This window comes from Lytechinus variegatus, chromosome 4 (genome assembly GCF_018143015.1).
Source record: "Lytechinus variegatus isolate NC3 chromosome 4, Lvar_3.0, whole genome shotgun sequence".
Lineage (NCBI taxonomy): Eukaryota > Metazoa > Echinodermata > Echinoidea > Temnopleuroida > Toxopneustidae > Lytechinus > Lytechinus variegatus.
Genome location: NC_054743.1, coordinates 10,738,417 through 10,763,584, shown reverse-complemented (window position 1 = coordinate 10,763,584; position 25,168 = coordinate 10,738,417). Strand labels below are relative to the sequence as shown.

Genomic DNA, 25,168 nt, shown 5'->3' with positions numbered 1-25,168 from the left:
ACCTTGCAAGAATATCCAGCACAGAATAGGACCAACACTCCAATTACATGTCTGCACATCCTGATGTGTTGCTCATTTTAATATTCAGGGCTGCCAATGTTTCTATCAAAGTCTGAATTATCTCCTAGCCGGTGGAGCGTAAGGGGATCCTAGGAACTGATCAGCAATGCGTCCTGCCTCCCGAAGACCACTCAGTAGAGCACCATGGACTGTGGCTGGGTAGTTCCTGATGGTGTGTTCACCTGCAAAGAAGAGCCTTGGGAGGTTATTGGCCTGGGGTGGCACTCCAGGCACAATGGGTTTGGGAGTGACAGGTGTGGCCATCAGATCGTAGTCGTTGCCTGACGATCCTGCAGCTACATAGGAGTAGGATCCTCTGGACCATGGGTCTGCACGCCAACGGGTTACCACAGCATCTTTGGGCTGGATAAGGACAACAAAAAAGAATTTTATGTTACTGAAAGAGATGACTTTAATCATAAATTGCTCAATAGTGGGTTTCGTTGGGTTCATCAAACTGCTAACAAATCATGTTCGTTCGTTTAGTACTTTGTCAAACAGGTAAATGAATTCTACACAAGCCAGAAGTAATCCATCATTAGTTGCGGGAGGAAACTTAAGTAGGCAATATCTGGATTATTGTGATTGAACTATTGCTTGATGTATTAGACATGCATTCATTAGAAGGGCTCTCCTTAATTCCTTAAAAATTTGTGTGGCAAGCTTGCTAAAATATATTAAAGAGTAATAGTGGTACTTGCATGCACTTTCACAATGATGAACTCTAGATATTTGGTATCTGGTTATTGTCTGAATCTAATGTACAGGGTAAAAAATGCAGAGCACAAATTTGTATAGTGTACGGATCTCTGTCTTCAGGTCAAGCTTTACTACTTTCTCCTTGATACTCTGCCATTTTTTAAGCCAGTGAGTCAGGAAAGTGCATACATTATGTGTGGGAAAGCCCAAATCAGATGGCCAAGGTATAAATAGTATGGAAAGTGCCTTTGAGACGTTCCGGTGTATTAGGAGCCTTTGAAAGTGGATTATCAATAAGAATTAGTCAGCTGTTTGCTTAATTTAATCGATATTGGGAAAGACAACCTCTTATCCAAAATGACAATCTGCGCTGTGCATCATCATCATAAGCTGGGCTATAAGAATGTCCTGTTCAGGAGAAACCATCTTACCTGTGGTACAGCATTGTTTCCAAAGATACCCCTGAGAACAGTGAGACATCGACCAACAATGACATCATCACTGACATTCTCCATGATCTGAGCAGCCTCGCCGGCCACCAAGGCTAGAAGAACAGGAGCTTTGTAGAGATTCCAGAATAGGAACAGCTCCCCGCGGCTGGCGGTGGTGCTTCCAACGTGACCGAACAGATTGATGACTGGGTCCCAGAAACACTTGTCAAAACACAGCACCACCTGATAAAGAAGCAACATTGACCTTTGTTAGTGAAATATTTTTTCCTTCAACAGGTGGTCCAAAACAGGCCTTATATACTTAAAGGTCAAGTCCCCCTCTGAAAAATGTTGATTTAAATCAATAGAGAAAAATCAGACAAGCTGAAAATTTCATCAAAATCGGATGTAAAATAAGAAAGTTATGACATTTCAAATTTTCGCTTATTTTCAACAAAATAGTTAAATGAACGAGCCAGTTACATCCAAATGAGAGAGTCGATGACGTCACTCACTCACTATTTCTTTTGTTTTTTATTATTTGAATTTTACAATATTTCAATTTTTACGATATTTGATGATTAGGACCTCATTGCCTGAAGCACAAAATGTTAAAATAATGGAATTCCACATGTTCAGGGAGGAATGAAACTTCATTTCACATGACAATAATGAGAAAATAAAAATATTTCATAGTTCATATAATAAAATACAAAAGAAATAGTGAGTAATGTTATCAACTCTCTCATTTGAATGTAACGGGCTCGTTCATACAACTGTTTTGTTGAAATTAAGCGAAACTTTAAAATGCCATAACTTTCTTATTTTATATCCGATTTTGATGAAATTTTCAGTGTTATGCTTATTCAAATCAAGTTTTTGTTGGGGTGGACTTGTCCTTTAAAGATAATAAAACAAAACTTTATAGTGATATTATAAGATAATTTTGATAGGTGCATATATTCTTTTTTTAATGAGATCACCATCAAAATCTAATCAAAAACAACATCTACCCTAATTTTAAAAACATAGGAGGCAACAGACAAAACTGAGACTTCCTACAAATATTACAGCATATTGAATGTGATCTTGTTGTCAATGCAATGGCATAAAATATCTCTTAGAAAAATGAATACTTGGCAGAGGAGGACACACTTGGCATAACATGAAACCACCAACTGGAATTCAGTTGATATGTTCCAAACTATGCTTTCGTTTATAAGCAAGGACATATATACTCTAGCATTCACATCTGGGTGGTGTTTCAAAATAATGTCAAACTTAAAAACAATTTTTTAACATGGAGACGGGGGGGGGGGGATGCCTTTTCCAAAGATGTTCAGTATCCCTACCTTATTCAGATTACCATATCCCATTCTCTGTACTGCACTTGTCTTCCACTCTGGTAGAGGAGGTGAGAAGTGGACTACGGGTGGAGCTTGCTTGAGGACTCCTAGAGGAAGGGTACAGAGGGCAGCATCAGCCTTGAATGTAGTGCTACCACTCTGACCTTTAATGCTCTGGGTTACTACCTCTACACCTGAAAAATGTTGAATGAAACATGGAATTATCAAGAGATTGGAAAACATTAGCATAGTGAACAAGCAAACAAATGATATCAACCGTAACTGGGGTCAGTTTCATGACATGTCCCGTTTTATTCAACACTTACCACAGTAACGCTGCTTTGAGCCAATCTTCATCAAGGAAACTTGTCAGATATTCAATGATTTCACTCACAAATTCATGAAAATGTCTAAAATGGGTAACTTCTGGGGAGCGTTTTATCATCATTTTCGTCCGACAAGTTGTCAGACCATGTTGATTGGCTAAGAAACATTGTTACTATGCTAACTGTCGGATAAAATGGGACTTGTCGGATAAAATGTCCGACAACTCCTAACATGAAACGCTCCCCCGATTCAAACTGCGGCTAATTGATCCCTGCCTCCCCTGTGTGTGTGATCTCACTATGCCTCATACGGTTTTAGGACAAAAAGATCTCATATCGGCATACATGTAAATACACAACAAAGATTCAAAATCTTTGGTGATGCTTTAAAAAAAAAGTTATCCTGGTTATTTTCACATCTTGATGATAAAAAATCATACCAGGGAATGATCTAAGTTCTCAAATTTGTTTCGCAGGTTTGGTCATGGTGGAGAAGATTCAGCAAAGTTCCAGTTGTAAATATTTGTTACATAAGTCATTTCATAATGCAGCCATATACAGGGTGTTTTTAAAAAAAAGGTAACCAAAGTTCAAAGGTCAGCTATATTAAAAAATAGATAATTTATTCTTGTGATTGTTATTTCATATTATTGAGTAACTAATCAACTTTCATTTAACACCTTCCTTGCGTCACAATTGTCAAGGGCCACATAGGTACGGACCATCGAAGGTGAAAGGTACAAAACCCACTTTTTCCAAGTTTTGGGTTTTAATGCAGATGAATGAAACCCTACTTGTTGTAACATCTTTGTTTCATCAGTTTTCCTTCCAAATTTCAGTGAAATGCTATCTCCTCTGTTAACTTTTTGTGAGTTACTGGCATTTACATATTAACTGCCTATCTTCGATCTCTATTGAACACGTCGCTCACCCCTAAATTTTGCACCAACACCTTAAACATTTTCACAGTACCTGATTGCGAGGTTGTGACGAAAAACATGTATCTTATGCTAAACATGTGCCTGAAAGCCACAAAGGATGTGCTGAATCAAAATCGAAGCTAGACACTAGTTTTTTCCTAACATTTACTCGCAAAAAGCTAATAAGAAGGGTAACATTTCACTGAAATTTGCAGGGAAAATCTCTGATGAAACCAAAACCCTACATCAAGGTGGGTTTCGTGCATGTGCATTAAAACCTAAAACTTAGGACAGGTGGGTTTTGCACCTTTCGCCTTTGATGGGCCATAACTCTGTGAGCCTTGACAATTGTGACGCAAGGTAGGTGTCAAATTAAAGTTGATGAATCACTCAATTGTGTAAAATAGAAATTACAAGAATAATTCATGTATTCTAGATATAGCTGAACTTTGAACTTCAGTTACAGGTGTACCTTTTTTAGAAACACCCTGTATAAAAAAATGTGTACAAAACCGTGATACCATTTCTGGAAAATCATATCCCTGAAAAGCTTTTAGTCTTGTTAATGACTAGGTAAAAATAAGAAATTTGAGTTTCTGAGGTTTGGCCACATTATAGAACCTACATGTATCAACTACTATCAAATAATTACAAGGACTTCTAAATACTTGATCAAATTAGCTATTGCAACTTATGAGGGCGAAATCGCCGGTCGCCTTTGTGAATTTCCTACACTGAAACACACATGGTATCAGAAGAAGCTATGGAGTCTCTAGCCCCTTCTATTTGTATGTTTTGACAATCAATGAGACCACGCCTGCCCTAAAATAGACATGTACAGTGTAATTAAGCTTTCAAAGACATAACATTTCGGGTGGTGTTTTCATGCAACAAATTTCTAGGACGAAATGAAACCTCACAAGATAATCCCCTTAATCATGCTGAATAAATTCAATTCACGTTCTATGAAAATATTAAGGCCACAGAAAAACAAGTGATGCTTGTTGTTCAGTTCTCCAGACAGCTTCTCTGTATCAGCTAAGGAAAATTAAATAATGGGATGAAATATAGGATAGAGAGAAGAAATTTCTTTGAAAAGTTCAATTGAAATTGATTATGAAATGAGCAATCTACGAAAGTTTGAAAGTGTCAATCTGATTTCAAATTTCTTTCTATGGCCATCTTAAAAATAGTCAAGAGCACTCTCCACATGTTTGTACATAAAGTAACCCCCCCCCCCCCTTCTCTCAAGGTGAGCTGGTCTCCATAGCTCAAGATATATCATGGTAACATTTATTTGACACAACATATGCTCACTTCACATAAAGACAAGGGGAATCTTTAGAAATAATGGACACAAAGTTGAAAATAATTTGCAAATATTTTGAGACCTCTACTCAACTTCCTTTTCTGAAGCGATTTGAGGAGTGGCGAATAAGTAGATTTTGACCTTTCTAACTTTTATAACTTTCTTATTCTATGTTGATGATCATGGTGAAACTTGTTTTCAAATGGCTTCTCTCTATTCATTCTATCATTCATATAACATGGTCACAATTAGATATTCTTACTAATTAGTTGAGCGGTTTTCTCAGATCTTATACTTGCTAGTCTGCAAATAAACTTCAATTTCAGGGTGTGGTCAATATTTGTGTGATACATATTCAATATTTAACTCATCACTTTGTCAAGTCTGATTCCTTGAGGCTAAGCATATTAGTGTATTGATCATGTGCAATGGTTCAATGCAAAATTTGGCTATGGACTAGCCCGCTCCGGACTTTTGGTAATTTAATGGATGAATTTGGAGATTTTGCACCCATTCCTAATTTGCTTTAGATTTGGCTTACCCTTTTAGAAGAAAGTCTAGCATCCCCTTACCTTCTTCTTCCTTCCTTCTTCCTACTTTTCCATGTCAGTATATATTGATTGTAAATCAAATTTTAGTGTTTTTTCTTCCCAGTCTCTTTGTATATTTAATGCAAAGGCACTATAAAAAACAAAATGTATTTTCATATCATGCTAATGGTAAAAGACATTCATATTCATCAAGAGTTTATTTCTTATTCGTAATTAATTCATATTGAAAACTCATATTAGAAGAATCAAAGATACATGTATGAAAAAGTTTCAATTTTTGGTTCCTAGCTTCCTTTCAATCATTGGAAAATTTATCTGTTGGTAAAACAGGGGACTATTTAATGAAAGATTAATTCTTTTTTTATGGTGCTTGCATATACTCTCGAGAGATTTTTTTCTCTCTCTCTTCCTCTCTTTCTTGTCTTAATCACGATTTGTCTGTTCAATACCCACTGTTATTAATCTCACATTAACGAGATTACTGATTTATTTCTTCACTCATTCATTCATCTATTCTAAGATACTGAACAGCATTCATCAAATGTTTCAGGGTAGTGCATCTTCATGAAACCTGTGGACAATCACCCTACTTGGTTCATGCATTCAAGACCAGCACACTTTCTATCTAATCGTGCTCGCAGGTTTTACAATGTCACCCTACCTTTAAACCTCAAATTAATACAGACCTGTTGATGTGTAATTGATCTGTCTGACCACGGTATTGAGCTTGATGTCCAATCCCTCGGACAAGGCCACTGGGACGCAGGAATAGCCATTACGAACGGTCAGATGACTTCCCGAGAACTCAAAGTCATCGTCCTGATCCCAGTGTTTGAGGGATAGGGTGGAGAGGGGCGTGGCATTGGCAAACTCTAGATTAGCAAAGTGCCAGTCAAGGATTTGACGGTCCCGAGATGAGAGGTAAACATCGCTGGTGAGAGGGAGAGGAAAAGAGATTAATTCTATTTCATAAGATTTGTTTTTATTTGTTTGATTTCAGGAAAAAACAGATAAAATGAAATACAAATGCAAATGATAGTTGAAATACCACTGAAGATTAAGCATGTACATGTATGTAATACCGTAAGGATAAGATTCTCAAATGTATTTCAACTATCTAATGACAGCGAATAAGAGATCACATTAACAATTGGTAAATTATTTGGCATTTCCAGGGTAATTCTCATTTTAAAAAAGGACATAATAATGCATTGTCCCAACCATCTTGGGCCTGCAGCTTCAAAAACTTGTATGGGTTCTCAGGCACAAAGAGATTAACATTGCATCAATCGTGTACTTGCTTGCCAATAACACTTTTGCTTGAATAAGCAAACACGTTTGTATCTATCACATAAACATAAGGAAGACAATCTTTTATAATCTGCTTCTATATTCAGAAAGGAGAGTTGCTGGCCTCTGAGCATGGATGCAGTGTGTAGCATGTTTATTTGGGTTCATTATAGGTTTTGGACTGCAGGAGGAAAGATGGTGGAATCATGATTTGACAATTATTCCTCATTGTTTAATACGAGCAATGCAACATGACACTTGTCTAGCCATTGCTTTCAAACATGAGAACAATTAAAGTCTTTTTACCTTGGTGGATTGTTTTCCAAGTCTTGGATCTTCTCTTCAAGTTCCTTCTGTTTCTCTTTCTCATTGTCATACTCCTGAAACCAAAGAAATTCAAATGTTATATCGGAGTTGCCTTTTTCTAGTCACCCTTTGATGACAATGAATTCACTTCACTTGTCATATACATGTATAATTTATTATAATTTTGTTAAAAAATAGCAGTTTAAGGGATATATTGTCAGCCTTTACAATTTGATGAAATACCTCAATCATCAAGATATTATATAAGCATTTTAATAGGTCTTTCCTGCAGTGCTAAATGGCTTAATTTACTACCCACAACCTTTAACTTTAGTTTATTTATGGTTAACAGTCAGAATGCATACCATCAACATCTGAATATTCAAAATCTAAAAACCTCATGTGATTGAAAATGATTGAAGAAACCAATAGACTTCCATATACAGTCATAACAATGAAACAGACTACAAACCAACCAATGGCAGGTCAATGGGTGATTTCAAGTTCAGTGCTGACCTTTTGGTGTTGGTGTTAGGTCAATGTTTACACAATTGTAACACCAAACATAATATGAAGATGGCCCCCAAAAGTCACTTTCTAGTTGTTGAGATGTCAATAATGTGATCTGGATCAGTTTTACAAACTCTGGATAAGTTTTGGAGCTAGGGGAAGCAATCCAAATTTCAACACCAACACCGGACTTGACATCACCCATTGGGTCGGTCTGGAGTCGGTTTTACTGGTTTGACTGTGAAATAAAGTTGGGGATAACTTGACAAACCTTGCATGCTGCACTGAGATCTCTGAGTTTACTACGAACCACAAACTCAGCAGTGATATCCCTGGTCTGTTTGCTCTCTGTGGCTTTCTTGTGCTGTCTGTTCAATTCCTTGATCTTATCTTGTAAGGACAATATCTGGGTGAGGGGGAGGGATAAGGAGAATGTGTCATCAACATATATCATCTGACAATCTGATTTTGCACATCAACAAAAAACAATATTCCATTTAAGCAAAGCCGCATCTAGGAGTTAACAACTAGACTGACTTACTTACTGATTTATGTGCATAGGACGGTGTGTCCCTTCGCTCTCCTAAGGGTGACCTTTTTCCAGGGTGCTACATAAGCACTTGCCCGATTGCCCGGGGCAAATAAAAGTTAGAGTTGGGCAAGTGAAATAGATTTTTGGGCAAGTATATTCCAACTATTTAAAAATATACTTGCCCGACTGGGCAAGTGCTTCTAAAGATTTATGTAGCCCTCTGTTTTCCATTCATTTCTACCCTGGAGCTAGACAGTCCAGCATGAATTGCATCATAGCCAATGAAATGTAAACAAGATGAATTGGTACCTATATTCATTATGATACATACCTTGGACTGTACTTGCTTGAGTTCATCTTGAAGACTGATGATGTTTCTCAGATAATCTCCTTTCTTCTCTTTCACCTGCTTCTCTTGTAATCTAAAGATCAAACAAGGTTCATTTGCAAGTCTTGTGCAAGGGTGTGATTTGCAATCATACAGCTACTATGTAAACAATAAAAGTTTATATCCAAAATAGAACAGATACAAGCCCTCAATAGTTTTCTATGTGTAATAACTGCTCCTAGGTAATATTTAAATTTATCAATCATTTCTCTCCCTCTACCCCCCCCCCCCCAAAAAAAAAATCAATCAATCAAAAGGTTTGTGATGTATTCTTTCTTGTGGTGTTAACATCCAAAGGTTTATACACTTTATGCATTGATCAGGTCAGTGCCACTGCCTTGCATGCATTGGTGATCTGCGGCTGGCGCATCTCTGACTACTCTTGTTTATGTGTGTTCCTATAACCTCTGAGAGAGGGCGCCATGAGATTATGATGTCATATGCATAAGGTCTATTTCTGGTTCTAATGGAGTTGGTAACATCTCAAAGATCAATCTTACTTGATGACTAGTTCCAGAGCCTCGCCTAATGAGACGGGTTTGCCTAAGAGGTAATTGAAGTCTAGTTGATGAGAGAGGTAAGATGTCGCTTCGAGTAATCGATTGAATTCTCTCTCAACCATCTCATCCTTATCCTTGGGGATTTGCTGTAGTGGGCAAAAATAAACAAAAACAATGAGAATTTGTGGTTACAGAGATGATGAGGAATGCAGCAAAACAAATCCCCTTGTGAGATATGGTGCAAGTAATTTTGAACATTGGTACATTGAATCTTATGGGATCAGAAAAATCTGTCTGACAGGAAAAATTCAACTAAGAAGTCCAAAATTCTTAGAGATCTGGAAATAAGGTAATAGCAATACTATATTTCATTGAGTTAAAGGCACATTGGTTAAAACAAAGAATGGACTGTACAGACAAGTATTGTTGATGAACTTGTGCAGTCTTTTAATGATGTAGCAGATAAATTCAAACCTCACAAGATTAACCACAAGCAAATTCATAAGTCTAATTCCACTGTTTTTTAGGCACACTCACCGTCTGGCCACCACTCTCAAAGAGTGGACACTTCTGCTTGACCTTAGCTAGCTCCATGTTGACCTGTTTGCTGATAATGGTCATTGGGTTTCCACCCAGACCAGTGACCACCATGGCACCAAGGTCAGCCACATAGTTGTTCTTGCGGTATGTCGTTACACGCCCACCGACCCGATCTCGAGCTTCAAGGAGGATGACGTCGATACCGAATGTCTGGAGCTGCCTGCCAGCAGTCAACCCAGCTATACCTGATCCAATAATGATGACCTGGAATACGAGGATCAAATTGAATGAAGTTTGATGAAAGATGATTTTGATGGTTAAGATCAAGATAATTGTTTGGTAAAGCTAGCAACATTAATGCTCAATGTAATAATGCAATACATTGAGTTGAAATATCAACTCGCCATAGTGTCGATGGGTAGAATCAACAGAAAAATCAAAGAAATCTTTCTTAATTGCAACATAATTTGCTGGAAGTCGTAAATGTGCAAATAGGGAAGACATTTAATACGAGTCATTAAAGGAAACTCTGCTTAAGTTGACCTTTCATGAGTCGAATACTCGCTTTACAAGTCAAAACTTTACTTTTTCTAAACCAGGAATTATGGGTAGTCATCCCAACACATGGGGAAATGAATAAGCAAACTGACAATTACAAGTAGGATCAAGAGCAGACTTTGAAACCATTCTATTCCATATCAATGCCATAATTTCATCAAGGAATCTTTCTTGAAGATTTTTGTGGTGATAAACAAACGAAAATTAATTTATTACAGGATCAAGATCCAACTATGTAACCGTGTCTTAAAATGGTTGCTACAATTTCATGAAGGGGTTTACCTTGTATGAAGATTTTTGTGGTGGTGGTTGGAGTCTCTTGTAAACACCAAAGTTGATATAGCCATGTCTTTCTAGATAGGCATGAACACGTACAATCAGCTGAACATCACCTGAAATAAACAAATAAAACATTGGTTTGAAATCAAACAATCCAGTGTTGACAATAATGAAACTAACACAAAGAGCATTTCACATATATTTCACAATTACTAGATAATAAAGCTACGGTATTTTGCCACGATCAAGTTTTTTTCGCTCTAGGAAAGGGGTAGGGGTATTCTTAATTCACACAAAGTTTATGCACAACACAGGATTAAAATACATGTCAATTCATAATGATTTCAAAAGATACAATACCTAAGACCTTGAAAACTTACTATTATATGGTGCTTCAATTTGAGGAAGGGCAATCTCACAGGTCAGCTGTACTTTAGGATTCTCAAGCCAAAGTTGAAGCTGTGTATATAGAAGAACGATAACAAATAGTAGAGCGGATTAGCCGAACAATTGTGCAAATTATGACTAAAGCATGAAACTTTCACAAGTATTAGTATATGCCATAACATTTATTTTAAAGATGGGAGGTAAATTTTTTAATGCCATTTTCGGCCGTTACCATGGCAACGGAAAAATTTCTTTAAAAAACTGTGTATTCCCATCTTAATGGTAAATAAATATGGTATTGACGACCAAAAAGATAATTTCAAGCGTCCAGTTGAATGCATATGAGATTTAGAGTTTTTCAAGATTACCAAGATTGTTCCAATTTGTCCCGTTGCCATGGTAACAGCTCATTTTCCCCAAGAAACGTAAACATTTTGATAAAAAAACATTGTACAATCTGATTTATCTTTAATTTCCCCTGATTTTACGGCGCTAAACGTCGATATGTTGGTTGCCAAATGTATAAATAACATCTTAGGTCATTGCCATGGCAACCAAATAACATCTAATTTACGTAAATAACATGGTTGACAGGACAATGCACAAGTGAACATATGATAAAAATCGACTTTATTTTCATGCTTAACTTTTGACCAACTCTTTCAATTTTAAACAAAAAATACAGTAAATGTACTGCATGAGTTCATAAGAAAGAATTAAATTTATGTTGCCTTGGTAATAATTTCATTGAATATGATATATCAATGTTGCAAAATGACCCGTTGCCATGGCAACAGCTTATTTCCCCCAAAATGGTAAGAATATCGATAAAAATGTAGAATATGATCTCCATCCCATTCCCTTTAATTCTATGGTGCTAAACAGAGATATATTTGTGGATAAATGTATAAATATAACATCTTAAGCCATTACCATGGCAACCAAATAACATCTTATTTACAAATAGATATCCTGGAAGACAAGATGATGGTCGCAAATAACAATAGAAATTACACAATATACATGCGCTACCGTTACATCACTCATTTAATTTTGAACAAAATTTAAAGTATATGTACTACATGAGTTCAATTGGATGATAAAAATTGATGTTGCCTTGGAAACGCTTGCATTTAATGATAAATATCAATGTTGCAAATGGCCCGTTGCCATGGCAACAGCTTATTCCCCCCCCCCAAATGGTAAGAACATCGATAAAAATGTAGAATGCGGGGTAGAATGTGATCTCCATTCCATTTCCCTTAATTCTATGGTGCTAAACAGAGATATATTTGTGGATAAATGTATAAATATAACATCTTAAGCCATTACCATGGCAACCAAATAACATCTTATTTACAAATAGATATCCTGGAAGACAAGATGATGGTCGCAAATAACAATAGAAATTACACAATATACATGCGCTACCGTTACATCACTCATTTAATTTTGAACAAAATTTAAAGTATATGTACTACATGAGTTCAATTGGATGATAACATTTGAAGTTGCCTTGGTAACGCTTGCATTTAATGATAAATATCAATGTTGCAAATGGCCCGTTGCCATGGCAACAGCTTATTCCACCCAAAATGGTAAGAATATTGATAAAAATGTAGAATGTGATCTCCATTCCATTCCCTTCAATTCTATGATGCTAAACAGAGATATGTTTGTGGTTCAATGTATGAATACAACATCATCACACTTTTTAACCTTTGACCTCCCAAGGAATGTAAAAGGTCAATAAAAAGGTCAATAAACTCTTACAAATTTATTTGTTTTGATTTTTTTTCTTTATATACCAATTGCCTATGGTGCATAATCATTGCTTTTGTACTTAAATCAAATTATATTCTAATATTTTAGCAGTGACGCAACATACTTATCAATCCCTATTAAATATAGGTCAGTGCAACATACATACAGTGCATGTCATGTGAAAGTGACCTTGAGAGTGAACAAATTTTATCCAATGAGGTTTAAGTATAGCATATTGTGCATGTACCCTTATGTAACTTGTGCACAACTTAGTTTACCCACAGTAAAAACAACATGTAATGGAGTCTGCTTAGTAAGCCATCATCCCCAGGCCTGCTGTAAGTTTTAATCTTTTTTCTTTGTTCTTTTCTTTTGATATTTGATTATATGCCTTATTATGACTTATTACAAATTAATTACATCATACCTTGGAACTATTGCAATTAACGTTGATAATCAACTATTAATTAATTACGACTGCATAACATAGTAGAGTGCGTCCATAGCCGCCACTTTTCTGACCATAGCGGCAGTCATTTCGTCAACATTGAAATCTTTACCAATGCTATTTTTTTTAATGTCATCATAGCTGAGAAAGTATGTAGACCTACATGTATTTCATAAAGCTTAGACACAAAGATAAGCAAGTATCACTGGTCATTTTGCAGGAATTTCGGGTCACATGATTTAGCTCTATAGGTCATTTAGTTTCAATGAACTTTGGCCATGTAGGGGGCATGAACGTTGAAATATTAACCAAGGTTAAGTTTTGAATTTCATAACTTTAAAATTATATGGAACTAGTTGATGAAATTTTGACATAGTATCGTTGATGGTCTTGAATATGTTTCAGGTCATGTAATTAAGGTCAAAGGTCATCTAAGGAAGGTCAATGAACTTTGATCCTGTTTGGGTTATCAACACAGATGTCTTATTGATTTTTTTTTAAATGTGCGTTTTTTTTATTTCGCAGGTATCTGCCTAGAAGTCAAAAGAATGAATTAGTATCTGAGACCCAATTTTCACCATGGCAAAGCGTCATACCCTTGTAGGACCAACCCAACCCTCTACACCAAAGCAATTTAAATCACCTTCAAGAACTAACTGGGAACTTTGTATTATTTGCCAAGAACAAACAGATGAACCTTTGCAGTGCCCATTCAGATCTAATGCGAAACCTTTTGGTATTGGCTATGCATCATTGGTAGAAGATCTAACCCAATTCAAAGAGCTACACCAAATGCCAATGGATATACAGCTGGAAAGACTAAATGATGGAGATGGTCTGAAAGAAACTTTAATGAGAAACAGTGCTAAGTGGCACAAGAAATGCCGCTTAAAGTTTAACAAAAAAATGTTTCATCAACAGAGCAGAGCAGAAATAGCTTCAAGACTACCCTTAAGTGATATCACTCAAAAAGTGTGCACACGGTCAGCAACCCCTATACCTTCGCAACAAGCAGAGCCTGTCTGCTTCTTCTGCAATAAGCCTGGTGGCAATGAAGAACTGCATCATGCATCTACAATGGACATTGACAAGAATGTCAGGAGGTGTGCCACTGAACTAGGTGATACTGAACTCATCGCTAAACTGTGTGCAGGGGACATGGTTGCCATAAAGGCAAAGTACCATCGCAACTGTCTTCGTTCACTATACAACAGAATCAGACCTATTGCTCCAAAAGATGATGATGCTGATCAGCTGCATGGTATAGCTTTTGCCGAGTTGGTGGTGTTCATGGAGGAGAGGCGTGCTGATGAGGACATTGCCCCAGTTTTTAAACTCTCAGACTTGGCTCATCTCTACAAGACTAGACTGGAGCAGCTTGGTGCAACAATAAATAACAGGATACATACAACAAGACTGAAGGAGAGGCTCCTTTCTGAGCTTCCAGAGCTGAGCGCACATTCCCACGGCAGGGACACACTACTTTTGTTTGAGAAAGATGTTGGTCCAGCACTCAGGAAGGCATGCGAACGTGACAATGATGCAATGTATCTTGTTAGAGCAGCACAAGTAGTTCGTAGAGAAATGTTTGATACTAAGTTTACATTTGACGGTGCATTCCAAGCTGATTGCCAGAGGGATTCTGTGCCACCTTCTCTGCTTGCTCTTGTGAACATGATTCTTGATGGGGCAAATATCAAACATCAAAATCAGTTCAACAATACAAGCTCAACAGCTGCTGCATTATCGCTATCACAGCTATTAGTATTCAATAGTGTTAAGCACACACGGAATACCGACTCAACCTCAGTCCCAGGAAACCACAGCCGCGACAGAGAGACCCCACTGCCACTCTACTTGACACTCAAGATTCACGCAGTCACCAGGAACAGAAGTTTAATTGACACTCTGTTTGGACTTGGGATATGTGTCTCATATGATAGATTTCTGCAGATCACAGCAGATGTTGCTAATGGCCTATGCCAGCGCTTTGAGATTGAACAAGTTGTATGCCCACCAAAGCTTCGCCACGGATTGTTTACTACAGGTGCTGTTGATAACGTTGACCATAACCCTAGCTCTGCGATGGCCAGAGATTCATTTCATGGCACCGGGATATCTCTGATTCAGCATCCCTCGCACACAAATGAAGGACAACAACGTGATGTAGTGGTGATTGGGCAAAACGTGTCTCCCAACAAGTCGGTAGTGCCTCTTCCATCAGAGTACACGAGTGTGACACCAGTCGCCATTAGGAAACAACACTTCACTGCACCTGCTGTTGAAGGTCCTGCAAAGCCTCCACACCTTCTTGCTGCTGAAGCTGCAGTGCGAGAGGAGTACCTGTGGCTTAGGTTGGTGACAGAAACCCTTCAGAAGAAATCAATAAATGACTGGGTGTCATGGTCCGCCTACCATGCCGATATGCAGCAGGCTGTAATGCCACCTGCCGCCATAATCTCACTATTACCTCTTTTTGTAGATAGTGCCCATTCGGTGGCCATGATAAGGCATGATAAGACCACAGTTAAGACAGCAACTCAACACCTCAACCTCGGCCAATGTATGTTAAGAATGTCATTGCTATATACATTACTGTCCACCAAATTGGTGGAACTTGTGAAAATTTAACATTGATTATCTGAGATTCCAAGGTCAAGGTTAGATATATCTAGAAATATTGACGATCTGTGGATTATCCGGGGAGCACATCCGGCCCGTAGCCCGCCTCCCAACTTTGAGAACCATAGTCAATATACTGTTTATGTAAATATATCGTTCATACACAAGCGTGGTGCCCTTTTTAGATTCACATCGAAATTTTTAATTGGAATATATTGTTCATACACAACTGATGACCTTTTTGAAGTGAGAACAAAATAATGACTGAAAGACTTTTGTAAAAACCCTATTTTCCGTAAGGAATGTACACCCTCCCTCTGGAAAATCCTGGATCCGCCTCTGTTGACGATTGTTTGTTGAAGAAGTTGAATAAAATCAACAATTCATTACTAGTATAATTCATTATCCATTACATAATCACGATATTTGTGTTCATTGCACTTATAGGCCCGTATTCTGAACTCAAAGGTTTCAATGTGTGGTTTAACTATGGAGAGCCAATTGAGGCACAAATCCCTAACAGCACACGTCCAATTGTCAACTCATATGACATCCACATTGCTCGTAATTGTCTGGGAATGATAGATGAAGTACTTTCTTCATTATGAAATATTTTTTTTACTTAATAAATATACAATAGAAACATATTTGATTAATTTCTGGATCTAGTTATTTTTAGCAGAGAGTTGGACCATGGTCTAAGTTTAACCTGACTTCAGAATACGGGCCATAAAGTCTGTCTTTAAATCCTTCAAAAAGTGAATGTCGTTAAATTCAAGCATTGCCAAGGCAACATTTTTTTAATACAAATGAACTCATGCTGAACATTTACTGTAGGTAAATGATCTTATTATCAATATTATTTGGCAAATTAAGATGTTATTTAGTTTCTATGACAATGGCTTATGATGTTATTCTCTGTTTGTTAGATTTATGCATTTAGCCACAAACATATCTTTATTTAGCAATGTAAAATAAGGTGAAATTGAATGATCATTTTCTACACTTTCATCAAATGTTGTACTTTTCTTAATAAAAACAATCTGTTGCCATAGAAACAGCTCATTTGCAACATTGATATTCATCAATAAAGTCAGGCGTTACCAAAGCGACATTAAGTTTTTTTTCAAAATTTAATACGTAGATCAAAGGTAACACATGTAGATTAGGTAATTTTTTTTATTTTCACCTTTATCTTGTCATTCATAATATTTTTTACAAATTAGATGTAATTTGGTTGCCATGGCAACAGCATAAGATGTTGTATTCATACATTGAACCACAAACATATCTCTGTTTAGCACCATAGAATTGAAGGGAATGGAATGGAGATCACATTCTACATTTTTATCAATATTCTTACCATTTTGGGTGGAATAAGCTGTTGCCATGGCAACGGGCCATTTGCAACATTGATATTTATCATTAAATGCAAGCGTTTCCAAGGCAACATCAATTTTTATCATCCAATTGAACTCATGTAGTACATATACTTTAAATTTTGTTCAAAATTAAATGAGTGATGTAACGGTAGCGCATGTATATTGTGTAATTTCTATTGTTATTTGCGACCATCATCTTGTCTTCCAGGATATCTATTTGTAAATAAGATGTTATTTGGTTGCCATGGTAATGGCTTAAGATGTTATATTTATACATTTATCCACAAATATATCTCTGTTTAGCACCATAGAATTAAGGGAAATGGAATGGAGATCACATTCTACCCCGCATTCTACATTTTTATCGATGTTCTTACCATTTGGGGGGGGGAATAAGCTGTTGCCATGGCAACGGGCCATTTGCAACATTGATATTTATCATTAAATGCAAGCGTTTCCAAGGCAACATCAATTTTTATCATCCAATTGAACTCATGTAGTACATATACTTTAAATTTTGTTCAAAATTAAATGAGTGATGTAACGGTAGCGCATGTATATTGTGTAATTTCTATTGTTATTTGCGACCATCATCTTGTCTTCCAGGATATCTATTTGTAAATAAGATGTTATTTGGTTGCCATGGTAATGGCTTAAGATGTTATATTTATACATTTATCCACAAATATATCTCTGTTTAGCACCATAGAATTAAAGGAAATGGAATGGAGATCATATTCTACATTTTTATCGATATTCTTACCATTTTGGGGGAAATAAGCTGTTGCCATGGCAACGGGTCATTTTGCAACATTGATATATCATATTCAATGAAATTATTACCAAGGCAACATAAATTTAATTCTTTCTTATGAACTCATGCAGTACATTTACTGTATTTTTTGTTTAAAATTGAAAGAGTTGGTCAAAAGTTAAGCATGAAAATAAAGTCGATTTTTATCATATGTTCACTTGTGCATTGTCCTGTCAACCATGTTATTTACGTAAATTAGATGTTATTTGGTTGCCATGGCAATGACCTAAGATGTTATTTATACATTTGGCAACCAACATATCGACGTTTAGCGCCGTAAAATCAGGGGAAATTAAAGATAAATCAGATTGTACAATGTTTTTTTTATCAAAATGTTTACGTTTCTTGGGGAAAATGAGCTGTTACCATGGCAACGGGACAAATTGGAACAATCTTGGTAATCTTGAAAAACTCTAAATCTCACATGCATTTAAATGGACGCTTGAAATTATCTTTTTGGTCGTCAATACCATATTTATTTACCATTACGATGGGAATACACAGTTTTTTAAAGAAATTTTTCCGTTGCCATGGTAACGGCCGAAAATGGCATTAAAAAAATTACCTCCCATCTTTAAAATAAATGTTATGGCATATACTAATACTTGTGAAAGTTTCATGCTTTAGTCATAATTTGCACAATTCTGGTGATTTTTGGAGCTAATCCGCTCTACTAAAAGAAAAACTTTATCCTGTAAAAAAGCTGAATAGAACAAGTGCTGACAAGAGTACACTGGTATGAAAGCAATACATAAACATTACATCAGTTATCATAATGTCTAATAATAAATGAAAGTTATATACATATTTCAAATAATCACTGTACTTATGCATTCATTTTGAAACATTTCTTCCAGTAGCGCCTGAGTGTTCTGATCAGATAAACCTTTGGAGTGGTGAACCCAACTCTTTGACAGACCAGTACCAGCCGCACAGAAGCATTGTTAGCGCTAACAAGCAATAACAGAGATCTGTTACAACCAGTAATGTTGCTTAAAGGGGAATCCAGCCTTGGCCATAAAATGTTGTGTTGGGAAGGAGAAAAATAAATTAAACAGAATGGTGAAATTTTGAAAAAATAGGACAAGCAATAAGAAAGTTATAGCTACTTTAAAATTGAGATCATTAATAGTATGTAGATTTCAAATTGGCAACTGGCTAAGTAAATTATGACAAGAGGCAAGGACAACTTTCCCACAGGCCATGTACTTTATTATCAGGGATTTGTGGTTTTCTCCTAAGTACCCATTCCCCTGGGGCAGAAATCTAAATATAACCCAGGTAGTATATTGTTTTATGTCCTCATGAAAGAAAAATATAATTTGAAATAAAACTTTTGGGAAAAATGACATTTTAGCCATAATATGTATTGGAGTACGGTACATGGAAGAGTAGTCCTTGTCTTACATCACTATGACATCCCACATGCAGCCAATTTGAAGTCTCCATGGGTATAGTGATTACCAATATTTACAACTTTTAAAAATTCATGTCTTTCTTTTTGTTTGTCCAATATTGTTCAAGCTTTCACCTATCAACTAGTCTGATTTTTCTTTTCCTTATAAAAACAAGTTTTTATTTGGGTTGGATTCCCCTTTAAAGCAGTGCTACTGTGGTAACTGTTGGATAAAACACTTGTCTCATAAAACATCTGACAAGTCCTTTCATGAAACTCAACCCGGTTCTAGTTGATATCATTTGCTTGTTCAATATGATAATGTTTTCCAATCTCTTGATAATTCCATGTTTCATTGAACATGTTTCAGGTGTTGAGGTCGTGACTCAGAGCATCAAAGGTCAGAGTGGTAGCACTACATTCAATGCATTGTTTACATCTTGGATTAACGTTTGACATCACAATCTGAAAAGTGTGACTTGGCCTACTGTTAGTGCTCTGTTAGCGCCAACAACATTCTGTGCGACTGGTAGAGAAAGTTACAGTGACAATAGTTTCTTTGTAACCCTTGTTAACTTACAATCCTGTTCCTGATGTATAAGAACAGTTTCTGGGTTTGCATGGGACTGTGTATGATATCAGGAAAGCAGGCAGCCTCTTGGGATGTCATCTTATCATGGGGTAGACGGGCAGAGAAAGCAGCACCCTCAAGACCTGATCATTGGCAGTAAAAAAAAAAATTATTCACATTTCCTGAAAGATAAATGAAAGTAGTTGCAGTAAACACCGATTTTACGAGAAAGTGTTGAAACCAAGCTTAGTTGTCACTATATCATCGAGAATCTAGATCTGGTACAGTTACATAAACTAAACTTTGTGAAATCTTGAAATCTACGCTGAAAAATGTTCACACTGAAAATCACCAACACAGATAAGCGCACATGGGACAGAGTATTATTATTGCTTTAAATGTCAGCCCGACGCTTGACCCGAATCCCGTGCTTATTTGCTGATTTCTCAGCAATTACACAATTTCTTCCAGAATCCTTTGGGCTTTGGCACATAACTTTTATTTATACAAACAGACACTTTGGTGGTCATTTCATTGGACTCTGTACGAACTCATTTCGAAATCGTTACCACAACTGGAATTTACCTTTAAAGGGGAAGTTCACCCTGACAAAAACTTTATTGTAAAAATAGCAGTAAAAATAATAAAAAATATTGCCGAAGGTTTGAGAAAAAATCATCAAATAATTAAAAAACATATTAAAATTTCCATTATTTGATTTGATGCGAGCAGCATTCCTACATAGCGATTGGTAAAAAATCAATGAAAAGTCATTTTCTCAGAAAACTGAAAATGGTTTTCACTGAACCTTTTGTATATCGATAGACAAATCATTTCACATCCGATCATGAATAGAAAACAAAATTAAGTCATCAGGAACCATGCAAAATTTGAAATGCATGCATTTTATATTACATAACACATGTTGCAGCTGCTCGTTTAAGACGTCACAAATCCAAAACTTTGAACTCTATTAACATTCTTACTCTTTAACGGATTTTCCTCAAACCTTCACCAATATTGTTTACTATTTTTTTCTGCTATATTTACAACAAAGTTTTCTTAAGGGTGAACTTCCCCTTTAATATTAGGTTTACTATTATGATTCCAGTCCTGACAAGCATAGAGAGTGTTTCATAAAGATGTTTGTACAGTTACGCATGACTTTACACATGGATGGAACATGTTCTTAGGTGGTTAGTCAGTTGCATAGGGATTATCCGTAGCAAAGAAAAGGTTCACCAGTCATGCATGAAGTTATTTGTAAATTACATGTACAAACAGCTTCATGAAACACACACCTGGTTTTATCAGGGTATTTTACACAGATGGTTACAGGATGTTCTGGAAAGAATAAATTCATTTCATTTTCAGGCAAGATGATAAGTACAAAGAAAACATCACATAGTTAGCACAAAAATGAATTGGATTTTTATCAAGGACCAGGCAATGAAAAAAAAGGTAAATAAAAAAGAAAATTACTGTTTTAAACTGAAAATTTTGGGACCGATTTTAACATGATATCCAGAAAATAATTTATTATTTACCCTTATACTTTTATTTTCTTTCTTTTTATACGTTATTTCTCAGTCATGGAACTCTTGGGGGCAACTGCAGCCAACCCAAAGCCCCCACCCACTTGTATATCACTGCTACAATGTACATACTATTAACTTAATGCAGTGTCACACAGTTCCCACAAATGTCAGATTCCTAAACGTTATTGTTTGAGATTGATATACCTTTTGGTTCAGACAGCTCTTCTTCCGGTTCCTCTTCTTCTGGGTTTTTGGCCGTTCTCTTGGATTGTCTCTCTTCTTCTGAGAAGTATTCATCCTCAGAAAGATTCGCCAATTTTTCATCCATTTCCCGATACTCAACCTGAAAAGATATTGGAGGAATACCAGTAATTATTTTTTTTAAATAAAAATATGGTTGAGAATTTTATTCCAAAGAATTGTGTCAAAACTCATTGTCTGATCCACTAGCGTACCTACGGCGGGGGGGGGGGGGGCAGGGGGCTTGAAGCCTTTTTTATTTCTTGTCAAATTTTTTTTGCGGGCAGTTTTGCCCCCCCCCCCCCTGTGGACAATCCTATGAAAGCCATTGGTCTGATCGCATATTTAGTGAATGTGTAGACTAAAGTCATCTACATTCCTCCTGTGCAAATTTGGGTCCTATAGTTGCTCAATTAAACTTGATAGAATGTAAACTGTTAAAGCTATGCTATTTATAAATTTTCTCAGCATTTCTTGAATTCATCGCCTGTCCATTCACTGCTGTTTATTTATTCTTTGCTGGAGACCCATGGACAGCTTGGCTTTTGTGGAGAATCTTAAAAGCTCTCTACCATGTCACCCTAGCTTCTCTATAAACAAGAATAGGCAAATTAAGCTCCTTCAATCTCTCATAGTAAGAGCAGAGGTAGCGGAACATTCTCAAGGGCATCAATATGTTTTACTTTGTATGGATGGATTTCACACAGCGTGACCATACTCGAGATGAGGCCCAACACATACCTTGAAAAGTCTCTTACACATATCTTCATCAAGAAAAAAATACAAACCTGCTAGTCTGTTAGCTTTTGAAACAATTTTCTATAGATCTACGTGAGTATCAAATAAAAGTCATCTATAGTATATCAATGCCCAAATCCTTCAGGGAATTAACATGCTCTAGATAATAGAAAATGTTACCTTTCATTAAATGGGAGGGCAATTTGTCACTTTGTCCACAGGTCCAAAAGTAAAAGCTTTATGCTTCTCGGGATGGCAGTTCAAAACATTTCAGATCTGCATAAAGCACACCTGCACACAGCCCTAAAATTTTGAAAACTAAAGGCCTTAAAGTGCAGTTTCACTTATAAAAAAATACAAAATGTGTGTTAATATCAAATTCAATGTCACTGAGAGCACAATATTCCTGGGGGTGAGGGGGCACTCAAATTATTTTTTGATGGGGGTGTGCCTCATGAAACCCTGAAATGGGGGTCTAAGGAACTGACCACAAGGGGTCATGGGAACTAAATATATACTTGGCAGTGTGAAAAACAGGGTCTACGGAACATGATTGCGGTACAAAGCACTTGTTCACTGCAACCATCCTGCCTGTGGAAAATCTACAGGTAGGACTATGGTATGCCTATGCTGTACATAGCACACACTTTGAAAAATCATAAAATATCACTTTTGTCACCAAAATTACTAATTTCCATACAGTTGCAATATATTTTCCATTAGTAACTTGGGAATAATTTTTGTATTCACCAGAGCGCTCAAAAACTTGAATTTTGGGCATATTTTTGTGTACGCCCTCTATTGGTGGAAAGTTATATGGCAAGAAATTTTTCATTTTTCAATCTCTAATTAAGAAAAAAATAATTCAAAGAATTAAATTTGCATAAGTGCCAAGTTATATGATGAATAGCTGTAATGAAAACTGACAGTGTAAGAAAATCAAGAATTTGTCCCATATAAAAAGAGAAATTAAGCCAAACATTGCCACCATAATTTTGCCACACATGGGGATGTAACTGAGAACAAGGTTATATCATAACCTTGTTCATTGAATGAGTGGTACAATGCACGCTAGCACTGTGCATGTATATATGGGCACTAGCCCCGGGGGGGGTCACTTACATTGACGAGTGGATACCATGCGCGACCAAAAAAACACATAAAAAGGATGTCCTTTTCACGATAGGGCACGTTACGTATGTAACGTGAAAAGGGTGCCAAAAACACAAAAATAATGAAAAAAGGGTAACTATTTCGCTAATAAAATTACATGTTTAGGGTCGAATTTGTGGGGATGATAAAACAAAATTAAAATGTTTTATAAAGGATGTCCTTTTTGCCCCAACACTATGTGTTTTAGAGTCCTATTTGCGCGAGGTGTAGAAGGTGGGGTAATACTAACCAAATAAGGTAAAGCCGACAACCAAAGGACCCGTAACAATAAAACATTCCTTTACTTGTTTAGGGCGGGGTTCATTTCAGGAAATATTTGCCAAGAGTATCGTGTTGTTTCCAATACTTGTTAAGGGTTAGGTTTCACACGCCGATACTTGTTAAGGGGTGCATTTTCAGAATATGGAAATTACGTGTTTAGGGTGCTTTTCGAGACCCCATGGTCGCGCATGGTATCCACTCGTGAATGGAAGTGGCCCCCCCGGGCACTAGCGGTGCATAGAGATCTGAGCAGAGAGGGAAGGAGTTGTGAATGTGATGCCATGTGTGCAGCTCTCGCATGCGGATCTCACAGTGGACAATTTTGGCAGAGGCCAGAGCAATGGTGGAACTGAGATGTTTCTTAACGGGGGTCTTGCCAGCAGAGCGGCTTCTGAACGGAACTTTTGTCATCCAGATCATCTAGAGAACTAAAAATTATGTCTGAAAAAGGGGTCATCAAAGCAGCACGTCCCTGTGCCACCAATAAATGTGAGTGCCCCCCCCCCCCCGGAATATTTTTAGCATTTTTTTTTTTAATTATTCAATTTGCCGATTTTCTTGCAAAAAATATCTGATTTAATTATCACTGTATCAGTGTCATTTTCTCTACACTCATGTACACTACAGGACAGAAATATATCCAAGCTTTGTAGATTGATACAAAGAGACATTAGGTACATGTACTTGGTCATCCTAATCTTTCACCCTCCCACTCCCAGCCTCCAATTCATTATTTTTGTTTTTAAGAATTTTCTGTTTTTAATTTACCCGTGGTCTTTTCCTCCTGCTTGTTCTTCGGAGAGGTTCATCACTTCCATTGGAAGCATGGCCTTTGTGACTTGATCCATAGCTTGAAACTGGCATGATGCTGTAAACTGGTGTTGGACGATGCTTTCCAGAGCCCGAAGCTTGAGAACTGGATGACTTCCCACTCCCATGACCGCTGGCGTGGGATGCCATGGTTGTCTTCGGTTCTGCCCCGCTGGCCGAGGCGGGTAGGCTTGCAGTCGCAGTCCCCTGGCCTTGTTGTGCTGACTGCGGAGGGCTATTTCTCTCCCTCTTTTTAGCGCCTTCGTCGCCACTGTTGTTCGTGCTGCCACCGGATTCCTTGTCTTTCTTCTCCATTCTTTAGAAAAATAATGTAAAATATAAGACTAAACAAAGCGAATCCCGGCGATGCTCAAGAAAACCCCTCTCGATGCCCCGTTTTCACAAGCATCCTTTGTTGTATTATTCAGGTCGAAGGTGAAATCAATCAAGTGATGCATTGTGGGTAATGACTAAATTAA

General features: G+C 36.9%; 2 protein-coding genes across 2 annotated transcripts; one reads left to right on the top strand and one right to left on the bottom strand.

Moving 5' to 3' along the window:
- Positions 1–105: 105 nt before the first annotated feature.
- On the bottom strand, positions 106–25,088 carry LOC121413356 (lysine-specific histone demethylase 1A-like). The gene is made up of 14 exons (XM_041606150.1): positions 24,648–25,088; positions 21,672–21,810; positions 19,939–20,072; positions 10,926–11,004; positions 10,549–10,658; positions 9,706–9,972; positions 9,169–9,314; positions 8,612–8,702; positions 8,020–8,154; positions 7,239–7,312; positions 6,329–6,573; positions 2,543–2,730; positions 1,191–1,433; positions 106–423 (listed from the first exon to the last, which is right to left on the bottom strand). Exons 1-14 carry the CDS (start codon positions 25,002–25,004, stop codon positions 118–120), a joined length of 2,514 nt encoding a protein of 837 aa, XP_041462084.1. The 5' UTR covers positions 25,005–25,088; the 3' UTR covers positions 106–117.
- Positions 12,775–16,015, top strand: LOC121413358. The gene is made up of 2 exons (XM_041606151.1): positions 12,775–13,034; positions 13,670–16,015. Exon 2 carries the CDS (start codon positions 13,724–13,726, stop codon positions 15,773–15,775), a length of 2,052 nt encoding a protein of 683 aa, XP_041462085.1. The 5' UTR covers positions 12,775–13,034; positions 13,670–13,723; the 3' UTR covers positions 15,776–16,015.
- Positions 25,089–25,168: the final 80 nt, after the last annotated feature.